Here is a 26,648-nt window from a genome sequence, read left to right as displayed (position 1 = left end):
TCTGCCAATTGTTAAGTATAGCGATGGTGGACCTATGACACAGGTCATAGCCATGCCATTTTGGGTGACACGACTTCAATAACACCCAACAACATCTATTCTCAAACGCATACTCTATTCTCACATGACTTTTGGAGGCTGCGGAGGCCCTGTGAGAATGAGGTGCACTCTTCTGTGGCCACTGGACATTCTGGAATTTACTCAGGAGGATTGTGCGCTAGTGCAGCCTCTGGAGCCCCCCCCCCAAATAACACAAGAACGTGGGGTGTTTTTGTGCAGTTTTTAGAGGCTGCAGAAGCACATTTTTCTGAAAAAACGGGCTGGAAAAAGCCTCGAAAACAAGCCAAAAAAAGCATTGAAAACAAGTCGAAAAAAGCCCCAAAAATGGGCCGCAAAAAGCCTCGAAAATGGGCTGCAAAAAGCCCCAGAAACAGGCTGAATAAAGACTGGAAAAGGGCTGAAAAAAGGCCCGAAAAAAGGAAGGCCAAAAACTTTTTTTTGTTGTTTTCCTCTTCTAAATTTTGGTGCATCTTTGGTCCGAAAAATATGGTAAATTCTATGCCTCCAGGGCCACTATGCTTGTCTCTCCATTGAGAGGGCGATGATGCATCATGCAAGAAACCCAGTGAGATTTTTCTTGCCCTCCAAATAGGAACCTTGTTGTGGATTCATCTTTTACAACCTGATTTCCAAAGGTTTTACAAGCTGGAAGGGCTTTTACACTTGTGTAAACGTGTGTATATTATTGAAAGTTCTGCTTAGCATCCAACCCGTAGAGCACCACTGAAGTTGGAGATGATAAAAAAAAGGATCTTTACCAAACTTTTAAAGACAAAGTAGAAACAGGCAAACAAGTTTTATCTTTTTAAAAAAATAGATTACATTTATTTTGCACTGAAATCCAAGATTTCTTTCTTTTTTTTTTTTTTTTTAAAAGCTTCATTAGTATTAAGATACAGAATTACAATATACATTTACAAGGACAGAACAAAGGTTTTGAAATATTGATGGTGTTTCAGGTCACTGTAAAATAAGGCAGTAGAAATAGATCTTAGGTGGCAGCAGCCTAGAGATTTTAACTTTCCTCTTCCTGCTATATGTAGAAGGTTCCTGTACCTTTAACAAAAGTAAGAATTATAACAAAATAGACAGGAGGAATCAGACATTTTACTCCTAGAGCGATGGAACATGTTTATTTTATTTATTCATCACATCTGTGCAGTTTATAATAAAAAAATATGTTCCATTGTAATGTTCTGTAAAGGAAGTTGGAAGGGTTTTTCTGCTAATCAGTTAAAAGTGCAGGACTTCCATTGCCCACAACTTCCCCAAACTGGTGCCCACAGTGGCCTCCTATGGGGTGGAGTTCAAGATTTCCATAGGGCATTATGATAAAAGTCCTGTCCCTTTCTACATCTTTATACAAAAGGGCTTAGCTTTTTTGACCCTCCCTATTGATGCTGCTGGATGGCTCCCAGATGTGACTCTATGATAGTGATGGCTAACCTTTTTGCCATCACATGCCAGGACGGGGGTCGGGTCGTGCGTGTGCATGCCCACACCCATAATTCTATGGGACCGAAAGTTGGCAAACGGGCCGTTTTCGGCCTCCGGAGGACCTCCAGGGTGGGGGGAAGGCCGTTGTCGCCCTCCGCAGACTCGTAGAGAGGCTCTGGAGGCTGGGGACAGCAAAAAACGGGCCTTCTGGTCCCACCGGAAGTTGGCAAATGGGCCGTTTCTGGCCTCTGGAGGGCCTCCAGGGGGGGTGGGAAAGGCCGTTTTCGCCCTCCCCAGGCTCCTAGAAAGGCTCTGGAGCTAGGTGAGAGAGAAAAACGGGCCTTCCCCACCACCCACTCGAGGCCCTCCAGAGGCAGGAAACAACCTGTTTCCCTACTTCTGGTGGGCCCAGAAGGCCTGAAAATTAGTTGGCATGTGCCAGAGCTGAGCTTGCATGCCCACTGATATGGCTACGCGTGCCACCTGTGGCACACGTGCCATAGGTTTGCCATCATGGCTCTATGACATGATGATGAGGGAGGAGGGGAGCCATAATCCAATGATTTATAGAAACATTTCTCAACCATGACAACTTGATGTCTAGATTTCAATTCCCAGAATTTCCCAGCTAGCATGCTGGGGAATAACAAGGATAGCTGTATCTGAGAACTTTAACATGGGCAATGTTTCTATTAATCAAGATAATCTTTTAAAAGAACAATACAAGTGAAAGATTTGGAAATCCCTTAGGAAAATCTAATACTAAGATGTTAGTATTAGCATTTGGACTGAAAGCTTTTTGATTTCTGTTTTTTCTTCTATGATCCAAGGAAGTTTTCACCTCAGAAACAAGGCACCTTTGCAACAGTAATTAAGCGGCTTAAACCATCACACACATACTGTATACTCATAAATCACATTGAAGAAATCTACAATCCCCTTATAACATATTCCTCCAAATAAGTGCACTTGGCTGCTAATATTTCTTTAAGTATTTGCATGTTGAGGTTAAAATGCTATGATTAAAAATTGTGGCAAGAGGTCAGTAAAAGCTCCTTTGAAATAAATAAAAACATGCTATTAATTTTAAAAGGACCCTTTTAAACATTCTGTTAGTCAAAGCAGGCCATTAAAGAGCTAAAGAGCAGTCACTTCCCCCCATTTTTTTTTAACTCAGAAGGGGTTGCTATGCTTTTGAAAACATATTCTAGAGATGCCTCTTTTCCAGAGTTGGACATTTGTTTAACCAACTGCTTTGCTCTCCGCACAACCATCCAATCTAGAGGCTGCCATGAAAATGGCCAATTATAGCTAGATTTCAACCAGTATTAAGGATTCTCAGAATAAGAGAAACATTCATGATCAAAAAGGATCTCCTTAATATTCTAAGGTGGGATCAACCCATCGGTTATTCCAATAAGATCCTAAACAGGATCTTATTCTCCAATAAGATCCTAAACAGCACCTCCATTACATGATCTACAATATGAGTAAAACTTAGTGTGTTTGTCCAGACTATCCCAATTTGACATTCTCCAAAATGTGTGGAGACTAAAATCCCTAACATCTTTATCTAATACTGCTGTTGAGGACAATGAAGTCCATAACAATGGAGAACACTAGCTTAGGAAAGATTCTTTTAGGGAGTTACAGGAGACTGGGTCCAATAGATAACAAATTCTTGGGAGGTAGCTCTGCAAGTCCTTTTTATGTAAAAGCACAATTAAGATAAGATATGGCGTATTAGTCACTGCTTTGCAAGCAGGGACCTGGCAGTCAGACCGCCACAAAAGTCAGACCCCACCCCTGCAACCAAAACCGGTACCTATCCCGCCCTTACTCAGTTGTCCTTGTAGTCTGAGGGGCCATTTTGAGCCAACAAGCCCCCATAAACTGCCTCTTCCCGGGAGAAGATTTGGAACTTCTTGTCCAGCTGGGCACGGAGGTAGAGGTAATCCTGTTCATCCAAGCTGTGAGCACAGGTAAGATAGACCGTGAAGAGGGAGGCCAGAAGCAGGCGGTCAAGGGAGAGGCAGGGAACAGCCCAGAGGATAAGGAGAAACTCCACGTACAATGGATGACGAAGGTGGGCGTAGAGACGGAGGGCCCGTGAAGACTTCACAGCCAAAGGGTCTCCCATGCCCAAGCAATAGTAATAAACCTGGGGTTGAAATGAGAACACCACCTGTGTACTGTTTACTGTAGAGGCAGATTTTAAACATGCGTCCAAGGTAGCCTTGGGCTCTGAAGATGCTACAGAGGAACAAATGGCTTCCCATTTGTAGCACAACGCTGAGTACAGATAGCCCTCGACTTACGACCACAATTGAATTTTTGTTGCTAAATGAGTTTTGCCCATTTAGCAGCCTTTCTTTGCTGCAGTTAAGCGAATCACTGCTATTTTAACCATAGTAAAATGGTTGTTAAGTGAATCTGGCTTCCCCATTGACTTTGCTTGTCGGGAGGTCGTAAAAAGGAAGCACCTGACACCCGGATGTTGCAACCATCATAAATATGAATCAGTTGCCCAGTGTCTGAATTTTGATCACATGACCATGGGGATGCTGCAATGGTCATAAGTGTGAAATATTGTCCTAAGTCATTTTTTCAGTGCCGGTGTAACTTTGAACCAGGGGTGAAATCCAGCAGGTTCTGACAGGTTCTGGAGAACTGGTAGTGGAAATTGTGAGTAGTTTGGAGAACCGGCAAATACCACTTCTCTCTGGCCCCAGAGTGGGGTGGGAATGGAGACTTTGCAGTATCCTTCCCCTGCCCACCAAGCCACACAACGCCCACAGAACCGGTAGTAAAAAAAATTGGATTTCACCACTGCTTTGAATGGTCACTGTTATATGTTGAGGACTATCTGTACTTTTTTTCCCCCAGGCCTTAGGGCAGGTTCATAGCTGAGCCCCTTTCCTTCCCTTCAAAATGTATTGTTTGCGGGGTCCTTGGTACTCTCTGAGTTCGGTTGTTTTCTTGCAGATGTTTTATTACCTAGTTCGGTAACATCTTCAGTGTTAGAAGGGAGTGGGGTTTACTCTGTTTATATATAGTGGCTTGCCCTCAGTGTTGGTGGGAGTGCTTTCTTCTTGGTAGTTCCTTGCTTAGCTGTTGTGTATACTGTTTGACTGTCTGCAAGAAAACAATCAAGCTCAGAGAGCACCTAGGACCCCACAGTTCAACCTTATGTTACAAATATTCTTTTCTACTGGGATGTACTCAGGGGTGGGCTGCTGGGGGTTCTCAGGGGTTCAGGAGAACCTCTAGCTAAGATTCTGTGCAGTTCAGAGAACCCCCAAATCCCATTCCTGGCTGGCCCCGCCCCACCCCATCCTTCCCAGGAGTCTCCACACAGCCCATTTTGGATGCAAGATAAGTGCAGTGCGCACGCGGAGGCTCAAGGAGGGCGAAAAATGGGCCTACCGAAAGATTTCTGGCCTCCAGAGGTCCTCCGGACCTTGGGGAAGCCGTTTTCGCCCTCCCCGAGGCTCGAGGAAAACCACTAGAGCCCGAGAAGAGCAAACACCCCTCCCCGTGTTGCAGGAGGCTGACTAGGCCACGCCCACCAAGGCCATGCCCACCCAGCAACTGGGCAGAGAACCCCTTGCTAAAGTTTTTGAAGCCCACCCCTGGATGTACTGACTGTTACAGAGAACTTGTCTTCTAGATGAGCACAATCTATTATTTTATTCATTCTCACTTTTTAAGTGTAAGCCGCTCAGAGGCATCTGGAATAGTGTAGCTTCTAAATTTCATTAAATAAATAAAATGATGCTTGGTGGGGGGGGAGTTGCCTCCCTCAGTTATCTTCTGGGGGAGGCAACTCCCCCCCCCCAAGCATCACCTTATTTATTTAATGAAATTTAGAATCCACCTTACTCCAGATGCCTCTGAGCGGCTTACATGGGACTAGATCAGATGGTGGGCTCACCATGTTTTTATTTCTCAAACTACACTATACTGCCTGCAGCCTTGCTCACCAAATGGAGAAACGTGAAAGGGAAAAACAAATACAAACACAGTACCTGCTTGACTCCCATCAGTTCTGCATAATCAAAGATGAGAATGATGCTAAAGATGATTAGCCAGGAGATGAAATGGAGGATAAAGCAGATGAGTGGAACCCAAGTGGTCCATGGCTCAGAGTTTGTGTTCCAGAGCATAGGACCATCCTCTACTGGCTGCCAATATCTCATCAGCAACTATGTTAAAAGGAAAAAAATTACATTACTTCCCTGTTTCCCCGAAAATAAGACATCCCCTGATAACAAACCCAAATGGGCTTTTGAGCGCATGCGCTAAAATAACACCCCCCCCTCAAAAATAAGACCTCCTCGAAAATAAGCCTTCCCCAAAAATATTTATTTATTTATTTTATTTTTTTATTTTAAACATAAACAAACATACAACGTAAATACATATAAAAACACGTACATACTACACACATGAAGAAACAAGAAAAAACTATCCTAAGAAGCTATCCTATCGGTGGTTGTTTACTCATTTACCTGTTGTTTCTTTATTTAAAAGTTTGCATTTCTGCTTATTTGTGTCTTAGCATAGTTGTGCTTTTCTAAGCGTAGTTTTCTGCAATTTGTACCAACTATTCGTAACTACCATCCTACTATTTCCCTCATGTGCCACTTTCTGTACTCCCAATTAATTTTTCCTAACATAAGCCTTCCCCAAAAATATTTAAATGCATGTGCAGCTGGTCCCTGCAATTTCCTCTGTTTAGGGTTAGGGAGACAGAGCTGGAAATCAGATAAGATGGCAAGAGGATCCCCGTCTTGCTCCACGGGCCCCAAAATAATAAGACCTCCCCGAAAATAAGGCCAAGCGCTTATTTCGGGGTTCAAAAAATATAAGACAGGGTCTTATTTTCAGGGAAACACAATAGCAGGCACTGCAAAGATATTTAACATGACTGCATGTGAGAAACTCCAGGTCATGCAGGGTATAAATCAAAATAACGGAATTGGAAGGGACCTTGGAGGTCATCTAGTCCAACCCCCTGCTCAGGCAGGAAACCCTCTACCATTTCAGACAAATGGTTATACAATTTCTTCTTAAAAGCCTCCAGTGTTGGAGCACCCACAACTTTTGGAGGCAAGTTGTATTTTACAAAACAACGCAAGTTTAAATGCAAGTTAAAATTATATCTTCATTACTATTTTTTTTTTTTTTAAATTGCCCATTTCTCCTAGCTGAAAAAGAAACTCAATTTGTACTTTACAACATAATGAAGAATTAAAGACTCAAGCTTTTACGGGTAGTCCTTGACTTACGACGACAATTGACACTGGGATTTTGATCATAAGTCATTGCAGTCGTAAGTCGAGTCACCATATGACTGCACTCAATTTTTACTACTGTGGCCAAGCGAGTCCCTATGGTTGTTAAGCAAATCACATGGTCATGAGTCTGAATCCAGTTTAGGGTGTTTTTGCCAGAAAATGATAAAAATAAAATTAAATAAATAAATCACAAAAAGCAATCAAGTGCCCATGGGACGCTGCAACCAGTTATAAATGCAAGCTGATTGCCAAGCACCTAAAATATGATCACATGGCTACAAGGATGGAGCAGCAATTGTAACTTCAAGGAAAGTTGGTAACTTTCCTTGAAGTTACAATTAAAGTTGGAGTCCATTATAACTTCAATTGGCGCACCGTCCGTAAGTCGAGCTGTACCTGTACAACGTCCCACTAAATCAATCTGCCTACCTGAAGGGATAAGCCTGTGCAAAAAACATAGACCGTTCTCTGCAAGACCCCAAAGCAGTTGCAGGTCCAGTGTTTGACACGATCAGAAGCCATCAGGCTGTGCTGCAGGATAAAAAGGACGATCAGGCCCACATCCACTGTGAGTGACTGCAGAATCTTGGGATCCCTTAAGGCAGTTTTCCACTGAGGATTTGAGGTGTCATCTGCAAGAGAAAAACTGAGGCATCTTACACCCTGTATATCGCAGGACATAAGAATTACCAAAGAGGTTTATAAAGGTCCACATTGACTTTTCTCAACCTTTTAAACTGAGAGTAGAGTTTGTCTGTATGCAACAAAATTTCATTTTAATATATACCGATTAGTGTACATTCAAAGTGACAATAAATTTATTCTAAGTCAACTGCAACTTTAAGATCGGTGGACTTCAACTCCCAGAATTCCTCAGTCACCTGAGAGGTTGAAGTTCACCCGACTTAAAATGGCTGAAATTGATGAACATTGCCCTAGAGCAGGGGTCCCCAAAGCCCCAGTCCATGGCGCGGAACTGGGCTGCGGAAGTGGTGGGCCAGTGCACATGCGTGCACGCACAAAGCTGCATTTGCAAAAATGGCACAGGAGCAAAACCATCCTCTCTCCCCCTCCACTGCCGCTGCCTCCATTGGTCCACCGAGCCAGAAAGGTTGGAGACCATTGCCCTAGCCTAGAGGAACCCTTGAAATAATTTTGAGGTTTCAGGGAACCCCTGCATAAAAAATATTACATCTGCAGCTAGCAGAGGGGTATTTTGGGGCTACAAAATGAAATCCTGAAGTCTAAGGCAGTCCATAGTCTGCCCAACCCAGTCTGGAGAACTGCTGGGAATGCAGTGGAAGGACACTGGCATTTAGAAATCTGATTTTTTTCCCCCTTATATTTTCCAAATTGTACTTCAAAATCTGATGGGCACAGCTCACTCAGCATCCCAAATATTCTGCAGAAAGCATAAAAGGACTGTAACGTTTGCAATCCAAAGACAGTAAAACAAGGGGAAATTTTCCCTTTGATGAGCATGAAAATTACGTGCAAGCCTTAGGGATAGGAATAGCTTTCTGGGACTGAGCATGGGGTCAGTGTGGGTTATCGCCTCAAAACCAGCCTTAAGCCTTAAATGATAGAAGCGGAATTCTGCCAAAGATGACTTCAAATATTACTGCAAAGTTTTGATCTAACAGCTTATGCAGGAGGGCAGCAAGAACAAAACAGCTGAATGACAATTTGATCGCTTTCAACGTCTTATATGGCTACGATCTGTTCAATACCCTGTCACTGGTTGGATTCACACAACAGTCTAAGCCATGATGTGGATTTCCAGTTTGGGTTTATTATACTGTCGGAACGCAGCCATTGATAAAGTTCGCTCATGCAATCCATTGTTGTTGTTAGTTGGGAAGTCGTGTCCGACCCATCGCGACCCTGTGGACAACGTTCCTCCAAGCTTTCCTGTCCTCTACCATCCTCTGGAGTCCATTTAAGGTCACACAGACTGCTTCAGTGACTCCATCCAGCCACCTCATTCTCTGTCATCCCCTTCTTCTTTTGCTCTCAATCTTTCCCAGCATTAGGCTCTTCTCCAGTGAGTCCTTCCTTCTCATTAGGTGGCCAAAGTATTTGAGTTTCATCTTCAGGATCTGGCCTTCTAAAGATCAATCAGGGTTGATCTCCTCTAGGAGTGACCGGTTTGATCGCCTTGCAGTCCAAGGGACCCGCAGGAGTCTTCTCCAGCACCATAGTTCAAAGGCCCCAATTCTTAAGCAATCCGTTACTGTAAATCAAATCAAATTCGTGCAGGGTGCGTGCCCAGGCGCAAATTGTTTGGCAGCACGGAGAAGCATTCACTCATTTCTATTTCCAGTCTTGCCATGTTTTTCAAAGGGCCTCTGGGCAGAAAGCAAGCTGCAGCTCGAAAGGTTGCCACAGGGCAAGCAAGGGTAGTTGCAGCGTGGAAATCTCCCTGGCGCTCTCGTCTTAATTCGCTATTTTAAACACATCCGCGACGGTATCGGTTGCTCCTCGTTGCTTTAGATCGGAGAGGATCAACTCATCCAAAATAAAATAAAATAAAATAAATCCCTCCAAATGTCTTGGAAGCAGCCCAAAGCCGCACTCCCAATCGGAGGTCCTGCTTCGGGATCTCCCCGTTCTTACCTGGATTCACGCCGGTCCCGTGGGAAGGAGACGCAGCCCCCGCGGGAAGCTGCAAAAAGACGGCACGGAAGGAAATAAAACGGATCAGCTCCACGCCGGTCCCGAAGGTGAAAAGGAAATTGCCCAAGGCCGGGATCATCAGCAGGAACTGCAAAGCAGCCATGGCGGGGATTAAAAAAAAAAAACAAAAAAAAAAACCAGAGCTTCTCCCGCCGCTTGGAAGGAACGCCCAGCTGCGGGTGGGGCTTTCCCCGGAATCCGCACGCCCTCCCGTGACGTCACAATCGCGGCGTTCCTCCTTCGCCCCGCCCCGGAGCGAGAGGGCTTCCCTAGAATCCCCAGGTCCGCCTTTGTTCTAATGACGTCACACACTTCGGGCGGGGGTGGGGTGGGGGGAAGAGTCCTTCTTGAGGGATCCCGTGACGTCGAAGCCCATATACGCTGCTAAACTCTGGATCCCTTCGCTAAAAAAAAAAACAAACACCTCTCGCGTTCCCATCCCGGGATCACGCCAAAATAAAAGCTGCGTAAATCCTACCTCGCGTTTTCCCTTGCATTAGGAAAAAGAAGAGTAGATAGATAGATAGATAGATAGATAGATAGATAGATAGATAGATAGATAGATAGACAGACAGACAGACAGACAGACAGACAGATAGATAGATAGATAGATAGATAGATAGATAGATGATGGTAATAGATAGATGGATAGATAGATAGATATAGATAGTAGATGCTAGATGATGCTGATAGATAGATAGATAGATAGATAGATAGATAGATAGATAGATAGATAGATAGTTTTGAAGACAATTGAATTCAAAACTTCAATATTTTGGACACTCCTCAAATACACAGATATTTGTTAGTTTTATCCATATTTAAATCTATGAATTGATCTATGAATGGATGGATGGATGGATGGAGATAGATAGATAGATAGTAGATGCTAGATGATGGTAATAGATGGATAGATAGATAGATAGATAGATAGATAGATAGATAGTAGATGCTAGATGATGGTGATAGATAGATAGATAGATGATATATAGATAGAGAGATAGAGAGATAGAGAGATAGACAGAGATAAATAGATGATAGAGAGAGAGAGAGAGAGAGAGAGACAGACAGACAGAGATAAATAAATAGATGATAGATAGACAGACAGACAGACAGACAGACAGACAGACAGACAGACAGACAGACAGAGATAGATAGATGATAGATAGATGATAGATAGATGGATGGATGGATGGATGGATGAATGTAGATGTGTAGATATAGAGAGAGAGACGGGGGGAGGGAGAGAGGGAGGGAGAGACACAGAGAGACAAATGGTTGTTTTGTGTTGCTGCTGCCCCGACATATTTTTGCGGCATATTGCTGGGCATTTTCCCCGCTTGCTTTTTAAACCAGAGTATTCACACATTTGTTTCCAGGGCATTAAATGTCAAATACATGTTTATATGCAGGCACGACAAAACCACAGAAGGCGCTGAGATCCTCAGCAGGGGGCAGTAATGTCTAGCAGGACTTATCCCAGATGTTAACCAGCTGGTCCTTGGGTGGGGAAGCCTGGGATTTCTTGGGGGAGGCTGGGAAGAGGGGGAGCACTTGGGCAAGCCGTACCTTTTCTGTGGTAGGAAAACTGGATGGGTGCAGTCAGTGCCAGGTATTGTGGCTATCCTGGTTCAAGGGATCTTTTAGTATTAATGTATTTAATGCAGTTATCCAAGCCATCAGTTTTAAAACCTGATTATTGTCATCATGTCATCTTTGACTCCTAGCAATCACATAAGCAGATGTTCTCCATGATGATCTGTCCCTCACTGATTCCTTCAGGCCTTCCAATTATGGTCTCATGAACCTCTGTAACTGAATCTATCCCCCCTTGCTGCTTAGTCATCCTTTCTTTTCTTGCCTTCCACTTTTCTTTTAAAAGTTATAATGAGGTAAAAAAAAAAACCTACAGCAGTTGGGTGCCACCAGCACCATTCAAATATCATGGTCCTTCTGTTAATTTAAAGAAACAAACAGAGACAAAAAAACTGATGTCCCGAAGTCGAGCACCATTCCGTATTGCATGGTGACTAATGCTTTGTTATCAAAAAATAAGCCTTTCCCAGTCAAGGATCTTCCAGATGTGCTGAGGCAACAGTTTCCAGATTTCCAACCAGTAAGGGCTACCCTGAGCTACTATCATCCCAAATAGTAACACTGTCATCACAACTGAAAGGTATACCTCTAAGAAAAATCTGGTTTCATTTCCTGTGCTGATGAGATTCCTCTCAAGCCTGGAAAAAATAAATAGCCCGCCAGCAAAGAAGGTTTTGACCATCAGAAAAACTCATGCCCCAAAATAAATTTATAAATTTATAAATAAATAAAATTACCGTTTCACAGCTCAGTTTTACAGCTAAAAGTATCTGCCTGGCTGCTTTGATCTGGCAATGGTGGCGCAGTTGGGGTTCCTTCAATTAAATAATGCCACGGGTGTCAAACTCGATCGTGTCACATGACATATAGTGACTTTTTTGCCTTTGCGGATTTGAGATGGGTGTGGCCTGTTTGTGACGCATCCAGCCCAAGGTCTACCAGTTTGACAAGCCTGAATAATACCCTCTATTAGGACCTTGGAAGTGGGCCTTCTCTATAGCAGCACCTGCCCTATAGAATAAGGTCCCCTGTGAGATCCAGATGGCCCCAACCCGCTGAGGAGCTCTTCACTTAGGCCTTCAGCGAGGGAATGTGGTGGAATGTAGTCTGGATTCCCAGGAGGGAGAAGCTGAATCTCAGAGACAGCAAAGTTTAGATATTTTGGTGGGGAGGAAGAGGGTCAAGGCAGCTCCTCCCTAGAAATTCTCAGAGTATATCTCTAATGTTGCAAGTACAGTTGTCCTCAACTTACAATAGTTCGCTTAGTGACCGTTCAAAATTACAACAGCACTGAAAAAAGTGACTTATGACTGTTTTTCACACTGATGACCGTTGCAGTATCCCCATGGTCATGTGATCAAAATTCAGATGCTTGGGAACGGGTTCATATTTATGACAGTTGCGATGTCCCAGGGTCATGTGATTCCCCTTTTGTGACCTTCTGAGAAGCAAAATCAATGGAGAAGCCAGATTCACTTATCAACCAGGTTACTAATGTAAGAACTGCAGCGATTCACTTAACAAGTGTGGCAAGAAAAGTCGTAAAACGGGGTAAAACTCACTTGACAAAGGTCTCACTTAGCAACATAAATTTTGGGCTCAGTTGTGGTCGTAAGTCAAGGACAACCTGTAATTGCTTTAGTTTGGCAAGATTTCTGTCTATAGGTGAGAAAACAATAAAGGAAACTGCTTAGAACTAACTTTTGGGGGCAGGGGCAGTTTTGGGGGCTTGACAGAGAGAATGATCTTTGCTTTGTTTCTATCTAGTCTGTTGATCTTCCCCTCTTTAATCTTTTTTTTCCCTTTCTTTTCAAGGTTTTATTCAGGGGTGAAATCCAGCAGGTTCTGACAGGTTCTGGAGAACCGGTAACGAAAATTTTGAGCAGTTCGGAGAACTGGCAAATACCACCTCTGGCTGGCCCCAGAGTGGGCTGGGAATGGAGATTTTGCAGTAACTTTCCCCTACCATGCCACCAAGCCACACCCACCAAGCCACCCCATGCCCACCAAGCCACGCCCACAGAACCAGTAGTTTAAAAAATTTGGATTTCACCACTGGTTTTACTGTCTTTGTTTTCATATTTGTGAGTGGCGCAGTCATTGGCAATCTGGCAATCTACGGTTAATGAATTATTATTAATATTATTAAAATCAACAAACGAGGAATTAATCTATGAAAGAGATGCCAGCTCACACACCTGCCCTTTTCCTAGTTTCTGAGGGACTGGCACAGTCCTCCTTCAAAAGCAGATATTACTCTGAAACAAAAAACAGAGAGTATTGCTAATAATTAAATCACCTATTCATTGCATCTGGTTATATAAAATGTATCTGATGTAATTTATATTATAAATCAGAGATTAGCGATCAAATAAACAGGCTATCTCTATGATATGCATTAAGACATATTTTCCTTTGAATGCAAGAGACCAGATCTTGATTAATTAGATGTAATGCATAGGTTCAATTTGAATGGCTACATAATGGGTTCATGCTCCAAATATTTAAATATTTCGGACTGAAACACACATTAGCAAAGGGATGTGACTCATCTCTTTAAGATAACAGTGAGTTATGTTGGCAGTCTAAGAGCTCCAGTTCTTGAAACATGTTAATGTATACAACGTGATGGCATTTTTTTGCTTCCAAACTGTTTTTAGGGATGAGTTCTTTAGTCCTGCATAAAATTTTGATCCCACATCCCCTTTCCTCAAACTTTTTCAGATTCATCAGGAGTGATGCTGGTGTTTTATGCTTTTATAATGTTATGCTTGTAATCCTGATTTTTTTTTCCAGCTCACTTTAGCAAAAGTATTTTTCTGTTTGTATCTTCAGTACCTGCAGTATAGCTACTTCTCAACTTATGATCAGTTGTTTACCAGCTGTTTGAAGTTACAATGGACCACCTACCAAGAGACTTAGAACTGAGTTTGGAAGTCCTGATCTTGTGTTCCCTCCTTCATGGTCACATGACTGCATTTTAGGTATTTGGCAATCGGCCCACATTTAGAATAGAATAGAATAGAATAGAATAGAATAGAATAGAATAGAATAGAATAGAATAGAATAGAATAGAATAACAGAGTTGGAAGGGACCTTGGAGATCTTCTAGTCCAACCCCCTGCTTAGGCAGGAAACCCTACACCACTTCAGACAAATGGTTATCCAATCTCTTCTTAAAAACTTCCAGTGTTGGAACATTCACACCTTCTGGAGGCAAGTTGTTCCACTGATTAATTGTTCTAACTGTCAGGAAATTTCTCCTTAATTCTAAGTTGCTTCTCTCCTTGATTAGTTTCCATCCATTGCTTCTTGTCCTGCCTTCAGGTGCTTTGGAGAATATCTTGACTCTCTCTTCTTTGTGACACTCCCTGAGATATTGGAAGACTGCTCTCATGTCTCCCCAAGTCTTTCTTTTCATTAAACTAAACATACCCAATTCCAGCAACTGTTCTTTATACGTTTTAGCTTCCAGTCTCCTAATCATCTTCTTTGCTCCTCTCAAACATTTACAACTGTTTGCTGTGCCCTGTGGTCCCATGAGTGTGTGATTTGCAATGTTTTTGTTGGAAACCAGTATTTAACTTCCAGTAAAAAACCAGACCATATTAAACAATGGGTTTACTTAATGACCACCCCATTTGCTTAACAACCACCGCAAAAAAAAAAAAGATTGTAAAATGGATCCAGTCATGCGGTCACACATCTTATGTTGGTTATGACTTACAACTATGATTGCCAGTCTAAATTACGCTTGTAAGTCAAGGAGTATCTGTATTTTTGGTGCTACATTTTTGGGGTGGGGGGTGGCAGTGGGGGAGCAACACCAATTTTCTGTTATCAGCCTGGAAGCATTTTGGAATCAAGAAGGGTCACCCCAGCCTATAAGAGCAAAAGCGGTCAGCACAACCTTTTCCCTTTAGATTGTAGGAAGAAATATCCTTCTGGGTTCAGCTCCAAGTGGGGAAAAAGACATTGGAAACATGGAGAGTGCTTGGAAAGATGGTTTAATGGTGGACAGGATCACATGGCTGCAGTTCCTGAACAGAAAAGTGTGAGACACAGTGAGTCCCTAGGTTTTATGCCCACTCTGGCTTTGAACTTTCTGGGGCCCAGAAAGAGTATCCTGATTGGTTGTCAGACTCCCAGGGGGTGGGGGTCTTAGCTAGCCTTGGTGGCTGATGTAATCTTCCCAGGTGCCATGTGTTGAGTTTCTGTTGCTAGATGGGTCCTATTGTGTTGCAGATGATGGTCCATTGACAAAGGATTGGGTTTCTGCCTCTGGCCCATTGACAAAAGGGGGAGGGGGGAGGCAGGAAGGTGGGAGCTGCTTTGTCTTTAAAACATGCTTCTCCATTTCTCATCCAGGGAAACATAATATTCTGCCTTTTTAATATTTCCCAAAATATTTCATTCCTTTAAGAAAGGGGTGGGTGCTAACTTCCTACAGATACTGATCATGCTGGCTGTGGAGGATGGGATTGCAGTCCAATACATCCATTGAAACCCCAAGTGGTTTTGAAGATTCTTCCCTATCTGGCAGGAGAAAATTAGAGATTGTTTTATTCCTACGAAACCTGATACCAATATGAAAATAGAAAAGTTCAAAGAAATAGTGCAAGATTGGAAGATATGGACAGACCTGGCCTATAGAATCACCAAGGGTTGGACTTGACTGAACTGATAACATCATTGATGACGATGAACAACATCATCCCTACAACTCTTGGCAAAGGCAATACTAAATTAAAAGAAGGGTAGAAAAATTGCTTTGAACTCAATGGGACTTTTCCAAGCAGACACAGGAAGGGCTGAACTGCTGTACATTTTTCAAAGTCCATTTGGTGCTTAATTCTTTTCCACTGAAGTCAATTGGAAAATGATGTTCTACAAACCATAAATCAATAAATGAATGAGTGAATTAATTAATTAATTAATTAATTAATTAATTAATCCAATAAGGACAGGAAATGCAGATTAGGAACAAAGAATTTTCTTGGATTAATCTTTCAAGGTTCATTTCAGTTGAAATCCGTTATTGCCTGGAAGGCAAAGTTGTATGCCAGAGCCAATCACAATGAGCCTTCCGCAGATCCCATCAGCCAAAGAGTGTTAGCTGACAGGGACTAGAAGACAGGTCTTCTCAAGCTGTAGCGCTTGCTCTGTGAAATATTAAAATTGACCCTGAAGGCCTTTTGTTAGGCTTTAAAAAGTTGGCTCTGTACCTGAGTCTGGAGCTGTGAATGTGCCAAGAGCCTAGTTTCTTGACTTTACTGTTAATTGGTTAACTTTTCTGGCAGCTGTATGTATTTATTTTGGATGTTATTGTTATGTCCTTATAAGGACATCCGCCCTGATTGGCTGCTAGCAATCGGGCGGGAGATTTGAATCCCTGTCAAGGGGCGGTGCGTCTGCCGGGAGCGAATATAAGGAGAGCTCCGGCAGCGCGCCAGCAGTCTTGTCTTGCTACCTTTGTAACCAATAAAGTTATTAAATGTATCGAGCTGGTCACGTCTTCTGTTCCTGCGCCTGATCTAACACTGGCGACGAAGGACTAGAGAAGAGAACCTGAGAAAGACTCAAGGCACGATCGCCCACAGAGCTGAAGTCACTACACCACAGCGACTTCCAGAATGGCTACCCCGCAAGCCCCGATGACCGCGCTGAACCCATTCGACCCATCCCGGGAGAAGTGGAGGTCATACATGGTCCGATTCCGGCAATTCCTGCGAGGTAATGGCTACCAGAACCTCGACGACGAGAGGAAAAGAGCCCTCTTCCTGGCTCATTGCGGATCGGACATCCTAGAGATGGCGATTGACCTCGTGGCACCCAGGGACATTGAGGAGATGTCCTGGAACGACCTGCAGGAAGTCCTACAGGAGCACTATGCACCTACAGGCACCCCCATCGCAAATAGGTTCACCTTCCAGCAAAGAAACCAGAGGGAAGGTGAATCCATCAAAGAATTCGTGGCAGCGCTTCGCCAAATCGCTGCCAACTGTGAATTTGATAACGTAGACAACGCTATCCGAGACCGCGTTGTGTTTGGGATGCGAGATGTGGGTCTGCAGAAAAAGTTCCTCAGCCGAAAGAGGATCCCGCTCAAGGACGTCCTCGATGAAGCAACAGCGGCTGAAACATCCGAGAAGGCAGCCGCCGCAATGGTGAAAGCCAGAGGGATCCATAAGATCCACAAGTCGGGCCTGACCTCATCAGACGAGGCAACCACGCAATCCGAGTCTGATGAGGAAATGGCCGTCTACAAGGTTTCCCGCCCCCCCAGGCGGGAAAACCCACAGCATGGCGACCGGGGAGAACGATGCGGCAGCTGCAGAGGCGACCACCCCAGGGCAACCTGCAAATGGAGGGACGCGACCTGCCGTCGATGCCTGAAGAGGGGGCACATCGCCGAGGCCTGCAGAGCAACAGATCCAGCCCCGGAACCGCCCAGACCTCGTTTCCGCGAAAATCGCAAGGACAACCAGAGGACATCCAAACGGTCCTCGAACCAGTCCCGGCGCGGGGAGGAGGAATATTCCCGCAACAGAACGGTGCACCAGACCACCATCGCTCACACAAGCGACGAGGGAACCACCAAGTTCCACGTGACGCTGCTGGCAGAGGGGTCACCGTGCAAGATGGAGGTAGACTCCGGATCCGCCTACTCCATCATGGACTGGCAGCACCTACAGCAGCTGAAGCCCTCATACAAAAAGACCCAGCTGAAAACCCCGAAGGCGAGGCTTGTGGACTTCAATGGAAACCCCGTCGAAATCCTGGGCAGAGCCACCATCCACGTGAAGTACAACGACTTCAACGGAAAGCTGCCCATCACCATCGTGGAGCACAGCCGACCGAACCTGTTAGGCGTGGAGTGGTTTAAGCCGCTAGGACTTTCAATTCAGGGTATCCACGAGATCCACAGGGACGAACTCGACACCATCATCGAAGAGTTCAAGGAAGTCTTCGATGGTAAGCTGGGGAAATTTGTGGGGAGGCCAATTTCTTTTAATCTGGACAAGGGAATCACCCCAATTAGGCTTAAGCCCCGCCGAGTTCCGTTTGCCCTGCGGCCTAAAGTAGATGAACAGCTGGATAAGCTGATCGCCCAGGGCGTCTTGGAACCGATCGATCATGCTTCATGGGAAACTCCCATTGTGACCCCACTGAAGCATGATGGGTCTGTGCGCATCTGCGCCGACTACCGTTGTACCATCAACAAGGCGTTGGCACAGAGCGCATACCCAGTCCCAGTGGTGCAACACCTGCTGCATTCCCTGGGATCTGGATCAATTTTCGCGAAACTGGACCTGGCCCAGGCTTACCAGCAACTGCCAGTGGATGAAAAAACGGCGGAGGCACAAACAATTGTCACGCACAGGGGGGCATTCAAATGTAACCGCCTCCAATTTGGAGTCAGCGCTGCCCCCGGCATCTTCCAATCTATGATGGAACGCCTTCTCCAAGGCGTTCCAGGGGTGGTGCCTTACTTCGACGATGTGCTCATCTCCGGTGACTCAAGAGCTCAACTCCTTGAAAGGCTCAGGCTTGTCCTGCAGCGGTTCAAGGCCAAGGGCTTGAGGGTCAGGCGTGATAAGTGCATCATAGGAGTACAGGAAGTCGAGTTCCTGGGCTACCTCATTGATAGCACAGGCATCCACCCCACCAAATCAAAAGTGGAAGCAATCCATGAAGCTCCAAGCCCAAAAAACAAAACGGAGCTTCAGGCTTTCCTTGGGTTGCTCAACTTTTACGCCATTTTTTTAAAGCAGAAAGCCACAGTTGCTGAGCCACTCCACCGCCTGCTGGGGAAATCGGCGTCCTGGAAGTGGGGCCAGGAAGAGGAAGCAGCGTTCCGGGCCATCAAGGGACTATTGACGTCCAAAAGCGTCCTCATTCAATACAGTGAGACGCTGCCCATCAAGCTGACCTGTGATGCGTCGCCATATGGGGTGGGGGCAGTCCTCAGCCACAAACTGCCCAATGGCACGGAAGCCCCCATCGCCTACTTCTCAAAGACCATGTCCGGCGCAGAACGGAACTACAGTCAGCTGGACAAAGAAGCCCTGGCCATCGTGGCTGGAGTGAAGCGCTTCCACGAATACCTCTACGGAAGACGCTTCACCATAGTCACCGACCACAAGCCGCTCCTGGGACTCCTCGCAGGCGACCAACCCACCCCGACCTTCATGTCGCCACGGATGACGAGATGGGCCATCTTCCTAGCCGGCTACTCCTACCGGCTCGTGCACCAGCCAGGCACAGCCATAGGAAACGCCGACGCGCTCAGCAGATGCCCGTCGAGAAATCCAGTAGAAGACCCAGCCCCCACGCTCCACCTATTCCATATTGATGACGACGCCAGCTGTCCGGTGTCATCCGCAGATGTGGCCGTTCACACACAGAAGGACCCCACACTCCGCCAAGTGAAGTCCTGGATCCTCAGAGGGTGGCCATCGGAAAAGCCAGAGGAGAAGTTCAGCCCCTTCGCCAGGAAACAGAAGGAGCTGTCCACCATAAAGGGCTGTCTACTATGGGGAGACAGAGTGCTGATCCCAAGCGCTCTGCAACGGCGGACGCTAGAGACTCTGCATAAAGGGCATCCGGGCATCGTCCGCATGAAGGCCCTGGCACGGAGTTACGTCTGGTGGCCCTCCATGGACAGAGACATTGAACAATGGGTCTCCAGATGTGACCCGTGCCAAGAAGTTCGCCCAGCGCCGCCGCAATCCGAAGTCGCGAAGTGGGAGACCCCCAGCAACCCCTGGTCGAGGATCCATATCGACTTCGCGGGTCCGATGCAGGGGCGACACCTCCTCATCGTGGTAGATGCCTTCTCCAAGTGGCTCGAGGTGATATCCATGGCATCTACCACAACAGAAGCGACGATCCGAGCCCTGCGCCGTCTGTTTGCCACACATGGACTTCCGGACGTGCTAGTTTCGGACAACGGCCCCCAGCTCACATCCCTGGCCATGGAGTCCTTCCTGGCAGGACTGGGCATCCGCCACGCCCTGTCCGCCCCCTACCGGCCGGCCGGAAACGGTCAAGCCGAACGCATGGTCCGACTGACCAAAGAGGCCCTCACCAAGATGGGCCCGGGGGACTGGCAAGAGCGCATAGACAACTTCCTCCTCACCCAGCACATCACGCCACACGCCACCACCCACAAGAGCCCGGCCGAACTGTTGATGGGCAGAAGGTTGAGGTCACCCTTGGACCGGCTGCACCCCCAATACAGCCCGGAAGTGACCGCAACTGCCAGCCGCCCACTTCGCGCCTTCAGCAACGGAGATTCAATCTTCGCGCTAAATTTCAGCGGCTCTCCCAAATGGCTGAAAGGGAAGATTGCCAGCACAACCGGCCCCAAATCCTACATCGTCGAGTTGGAAGATGGACAGTTCACGAGACGCCACATCGACCAACTCCGAAAAAGGTGGGGGGGAGCACATGAAAACCAGCCTGACGAGGGAGGCCTACAACACCCCGACGAGGTAGGCCTCCAACACCCCGGTGGGGTAGACCTACCATACCCAGACGAGGTAGGCCTACGACACCCCGGCGAGGTAGGCCTACAACACCCCGACGAGGTAGACCTACAACACCCCTGCGAGGCAGAGCAACGCCATCCCGACGAGGTCGGCCCAGCACACTACCAGGTACTGTCACGACGGCAGTCCAGCGAGGTAGACCGGGGCCAACCACACGGGGGATGGCAACACCAACCCAGCCAGGTGGGCACCGGGCACAACGGGGCTAGGAACCACCAACCCAGCCCTCAAGTAGACCGGTACCTGCCCAGAGGAGGAGCGGCGCACCCCACCAGTGACGGCAGCCTACGCCAGCCCAGCCAAGGGGACTGCAGTTCCAGGCGAGTAGACCGGGACCCATCCAAGACGGGCACCCCCCGACCCATGGGCAAGGGTGGCACACGACTCCCCGGCGAGAGGGACCCCCGCCCATCACAAGAGGCAGCCAGAAAACAACAACCCGACCCGGATGGCCCCAGGCACCACCAGACGGTAGACCAGGGACTAGGGGGAAGGGAAATCCGACAACAACCCGGCCAGGGAGACCTGCACCACCCCGGCAGGGGAGACCTCCGCCGCCCCGCAGAGGTAGTGCCGCAACGACAACCCGGCCAGGTCGACCACCACCAACCTGACGGGGTAGACAAACGCCAGCCCGACCTAGCAGACCAACACCACCCCTGCGAGGTCGAACAACACAACACAAGCCAGCACCACCAGCAGCCGGCGGGCCGGTCCAGAGGGCACCGAACAGAACCACCCCTCACCCAACGCCAGGCCGAACCGAAACCGAACCGCAGCGCCCGGGAGACCAGGGAGGAGCAAACGATGGACTTACCGAGACTCAGACGCTCTTCCCGGGTCGGAACCGAGCCACCGAGACAAGGCGATAGATCCACAGGCCAGGAGGAAGACCATCAGAACCAGCCATCCAAGGTCTGCGGTCCGGCCGGAGGCGCTGGGGGTGACCCCGCTCACTCGACAGCCGAACCAAGCCCGGTTCCGGAGAGGGAGCCAGGAGACGACAGAGCCCCGTCCATCCAGGCCGGAGACGGAGAACAAGTGAGACTGCGCAGGTCAGCTAGGGTGCCGAGGCGTCCTACGTACCTGCGTGATTACGTGACTTTTGTGGATGAGATTGACAGCTCGGACTAAGGGGGGAGGAGTGTTATGTCCTTATAAGGACATCCGCCCTGATTGGCTGCTAGCAATCGGGCGGGAGATTTGAATCCCTGTCAAGGGGCGGTGCGTCTGCCGGGAGCGAATATAAGGAGAGCTCCGGCAGCGCGCCAGCAGTCTTGTCTTGCTACCTTTGTAACCAATAAAGTTATTAAATGTATCGAGCTGGTCACGTCTTCTGTTCCTGCGCCTGATCTAACAGTTATTATTGTTTTAAATGCTTCTTAAATTATTTTTAATAGTTTGGGAACAGTGAGCTGCCCAGAGTCACTGGTTGAGATGGGCGGCTATAGAAATTGAATACATACATAAATAAATGTAAATATCCTGTAAACAGAGAGATAAATTCCTGTATATATTAGACACGGAGCATCTCTGTTTCTCCACTGCAACTTTCATCAAATCCTTGGTTTATGACTGTAATTGAACCCAGAATTATGGTTGTAAGTCATTATAAGTTGAGGACTACTTATCCGCAACATATAATGGACTACTTGTCCTCAACTTACAATGACTTACAATCATATTGGTATGTTTTGTGCAGGGGTGGGTTCTACTTACCTTTACTACCGGTTCGCAACGGGATCACGCAGATCGCTGATGACGACATCTGAGGTGGTGGGTGGGGCCTCCCGCCGGTTTTACTACCGATTCTTGCGAACCGGTCCGAACTGGGGGCAACCCACCACTGGTTTTGTAGCTCTAAAGCAGGGGTATCAAACTCAAGGCCAACAAGCCAGATCTGGCCCATGGGGTGCTTAGATCTGGCACACGGAGTTGCCCTGGAAACAGCAAAGAACCGGACTGCGGTGCCTCTGCCAGTGAAAACAGAGCTCGGGAGGGCCGCATGGGCCCACCTCTGTTTTTGCTTCCAGAGGGCTGCAGGAGGATCCCCCCCGGCTCTGCCTGGGCCCCCACAGGTGTGACATCAAACTGGCAATGCCCTCACTGGCCACACCCACACTGGTCATGTCCCCCCGGCTGCCCGAAGTTAAACACAACCCTAATGCGGCCCTCAATGAAATGAAGTTTGACACCCCTACTCTAAAGCAATATTTTAAAAAGTTATTAAGTATGAACAACTCTACAATAAGGCAATTTGGTTTGGCTTTCTGGGGCAACAATATAGGGATAAATCTTCTTCTGAATTATAGCCTCAAAATATTTTCTTCCTCATTTGCCTCAGTTCTTTTGGTCAGTGTCCTGCCAAGCCGCATTGTTTATCTGGAAGTAAGTTCAGTTTCATGTCAGGGTTTAATGGTGATTCCTGCCCTAAAAATTAAAACTGAGGATCAGAGTAATAGAAGCATAGCTAAATATAAAGGCTTCATTGTTGTTAGCAACTGTGCCAACCCATTCAGTAACTCTTTTTGTCCGAGGAACACAAAACACATTGCTCAACCAATTTAAAATATACTTTAATTAGGGCTTGTTAGCTAAGAGGAAATACTTTGAGTTGATAGAGCAGGAAGCTTGAACCCCAAACACATGTTCTGGAGCCTTAGCAATATTTTATCTGTTTGTGAGAATTGTGTTTGCATGACTCTGGAATGTTTCTTTGGCCCAATTTGGGGATACAACTGCAGATACAACTCTAAGATTTGGTGAGGAATTTTGGGCTCACCATCTCATCAAGTTAAGAAGCAGCAGCAGGAGTTCCAAAAGCCGCCTTAGTGATACCAATAAAGGAGAATATTTGTAGCTCAGGATTGAAAGGAGAGGTCCTTGGTGCTCTCTGAGCTTGGCTGTTTTTTTGTAGACGTTTTGTTACCCAAACTAGGTAACATAATCAGTGCTAGTCTAGAATTGGGTATGTCTGGTTTAATGAAAAGAAGGACTAGGGGTGTCATCATAGCAGTGTTCTGATATCTCAGGAGTTGCCACAAAGAAGAGGGAGTCAACCTATTTTCCAAAGCATCTGAAGGCAGGACAAGAAGCAATGGATGGAAACTAATCAAGAAGAGAACCTAGAACTAAACAGAAATTTCCTGACAGAACAATTAATCAGTGGAATGACTTGCCTCCAGAAGTTGTGAATGCTCCAACACTGGAAGTTTTTAAGAAGAGGACAACCATTTGTCTGGAATGGTGTAGGATCTCTTGCTTGAGCGGGGGGTTGGACTAGAAGACCTCCAAAGTCCCGTTCAACTCTTTTATTCTGTTAACATCCTATGGAGTCTACCCAGATAATCTTATCATATAAGATTTTTCATTGGAAAAGGTATGGTATAGATTAACTGTGGAAATACAAAACAGCAAAGTTATTTCTGAAGCCCAGCTCAAGAGATATTGGATCATGCTTTCATTGCTCAATGCTCCGGAAGTATAGTCACTATGGAAGAGAAAGCAATATTACAACTTGATTGTTGAGGACAAGTCAAAACGCCTTGCTTTTTGTGTTCGCGATAAACCGCTCAAACAATCTATTATCTAGATTACCTGTCCAGTACTCAGCCTCCATTTCACCTTGATTTTCCCACTTCAATATTTCCACTTCAATGTCTATGGACCTTTATTTAAACATTATTTTTTGACTCATACTTTTCCTTCAGGCACATACCTAAGGATGAATACACTGCCAAGGTAAATCATATTCCTTCTTCCGTTTTTATCCAGTGTTTATCTGGAATGAGGTGTGTGGGTGGGACAAACAAGTTTTTTGGGCCACCTGTGTCGGGGTGGAAGCTGCACAGTATTTAACCATTGAGCAGCCTTAAAGAGCAATCCTCTGTATGAAGCCATCAAGTCTTTTTTTTTTCCAGTTGAAAATTTGTCTCAATAGAATAGAATAGAATAGAATAGAATAGAATAGAATAGAATAGAATAGAATAGAATAGAATAGAATAGAATAGAATAGAATAGAACAGAACAGAACAGAACAGAATAGAATTCTTTATTGGCCAAGTGTGATTGGACACACAAGAAATTTGTCTTGGTGCATATGCTCTCAGTGTACATAAAAGAAAAGATACGTTCACCAAGAACCATAAGGTACAACACTTAATGATAGTCATAGGGTAAGCATTCAGAAAACAATATCAATATAAATCGTAAGGATACAAGCAACAAAGTTACAGTCATAGTCATAAGTGGAAGGAGATGGGTGATGGGAACAATGAGAAGATTAATAGTAGTGCAGACTTAGTAAATAGTTTAACAGTGTTGAGGAAATTATTTGTTTAGCAGAGTGATGGCGTTCAGGGAAAAACTGTCCTTGTGTCTAGTTGTTCTGGTGTGCAGTGCTCTATAGCGTCATTTTGAGGGTAGGAGTTGAAACAGTTTATGTCCAGGATGCGAGGGGTCTGTAAATATTTTCACAGCCCTCTTTTTGACTCTTGCAGTATACAGGTCCTCAATGGAAGGCAGGTTGGTAGCAATTGTGAACATTCACCAGTCCTCTTTCTAACACCGATGATGTTATCTAGTTTAGGTGATGAAATACCTGTAAGAAAATAACCAAGCTCAGAGAGCACCAATGACCCTTCCTCTTTCTCTTTTGGAAAAGGGATGGGACCCCTAAGTCCAATGAACAGCTCTCGTCACAAATGTGTTCAAATGGAAATATGGAACAGAACGAAGCAAGGAAACAAGACTGACGAGTTAGTTTGCTTTTTTCCCTTTTCCATTATTTCCACGTTCCACTTAAATACTTTCCCATTAGATGGGTGAAATAGATATCAAGCCCTGGACATGTCCATGAGATTCCTACTGGTAATGACTTCTTGCTTAACTAGGGAAAAGGTAACAATGGAAAATTCTTTCCCAAATTTCCATACTGCAACCAATTGTGCTTCAGTCTTTCATTAATATTCAATGATGAAGACACTACAGTATTTAGATCATTGCACAGTTGGGTGAGATCAATGGTTTAATTAATTAGGAGTTGAGGAAGGTATGAAAGTAATGATTATAACATCCATTTATTGTCCCTCATAAATGTGTAACTTCCTTTGGTTTGGAAGTCTTATTATATTTTGTGCAGCATGCCAAGGACTGAATTCCAGAAGTAGGGCAGGCTGAGCTTTTGACTATTAGCCCTCTCATTCCCCAAAATGCCCAAAAAACCCTTACAATTTGGTTCCCATCCCCTCTGAGCAAACTTTGGGGACTAAAAAAGGATGCTGGCAAGTGACATTGGCCCTCGAGATACACTTTTTGCAGTTTGGTGTACATGCCGAGTTGTAATAAAATAGTATTTATCATGCTTTGAATACTTACAATCCAAATTACTACTGTGGATGAGAAAATATAGGTAGTCCTTAACCAAAATTGAGCCCAAGAATTCTGTTGCCAAGTTAAGTGGGTTTTGCCCCATTTTAGGACTTCCCTTGCTACAGTTGTTAAGTGAGTCACTGCTGGTGTTGTTAGTAATACGGTTGCTAAGTGAATTTGGCTTCTCTGTTGACTTTGCTCGTCAGAAGTTTGCAAAAGGTGATCACATGACCCCGAGATACTGCAACCATCCTCTATACCAGGGATTTGCAATCTTAAACATTCAAAGAGCCATTTGGACCCGTTTCCCACAGAAAAGAAAACACTGGGAGCCACAAAACCCTTCCCGTGCCTGGCTATTTCTTGAGCGGCCACAAAACTAGCATGTGTAATTGAATTAAACATTCTGTTTTCTTCTGAAACTTTTATTTTCTTGGATTTATTTATGGTTGGCCTACTGGAGGTTGAAAAACTCAATAAATCACATGCCGGTGAGTGTCGCACATTGGTGGTTGTGATGCATATTTTGAGTGACAGGGAGCCGTAGCAGAGGGGTGAAAGAGCCACATGCGGCTCCAAAGCGCAGGTTACTGACCCCTGCTCTATACATACATGCTAGTTGCCAAGTGTCTGAATTTTGATTACATGACCATGG

The 26,648-nt window shown here is 45.7% G+C and overlaps 1 protein-coding gene across 1 annotated transcript; it reads right to left on the bottom strand.

Annotated features, from left to right (window-relative positions):
• Positions 1-962: 962 nt before the first annotated feature.
• Positions 963-9,576, bottom strand: NRM (nurim). The gene is made up of 5 exons (XM_070933468.1): positions 9,414-9,576; positions 7,227-7,429; positions 5,526-5,702; positions 3,338-3,658; positions 963-1,116 (listed from the first exon to the last, which is right to left on the bottom strand). The coding sequence occupies exons 1-4, from the start codon at positions 9,574-9,576 to the stop codon at positions 3,338-3,340; spliced, it is 864 nt and encodes a 287-aa protein (XP_070789569.1). The 3' UTR covers positions 963-1,116.
• Positions 9,577-26,648: the final 17,072 nt, after the last annotated feature.

Source organism: Pituophis catenifer, unplaced genomic scaffold (genome assembly GCF_029215685.1).
Source record: "Pituophis catenifer annectens isolate HBS135680 unplaced genomic scaffold, rPitCat1.0.hap2 SCAF_2, whole genome shotgun sequence".
Lineage (NCBI taxonomy): Eukaryota > Metazoa > Chordata > Lepidosauria > Squamata > Colubridae > Pituophis > Pituophis catenifer.
This window is presented reverse-complemented; position numbering and strand designations above follow the sequence as displayed.

Bases quoted from the DNA above. Each gene is read 5' to 3' on its own strand.
- NRM (XM_070933468.1), bottom strand. From the start codon at position 9,576: ATGGCTGCTTTGCAGTTCCTGCTGATGATCCCGGCCTTGGGCAATTTC. The intron at 5,703-7,226 runs GTAGGCAGATTG...CTTTTAACATAG, and splicing joins GCACAGGCTTATCCCTTCAG to TTGCTGATGAGATATTGGCA. The intron at 3,659-5,525 runs GTACTGTGTTTG...TTTCAACCCCAG, and splicing joins AACTGATGGGAGTCAAGCAG to GTTTATTACTATTGCTTGGG.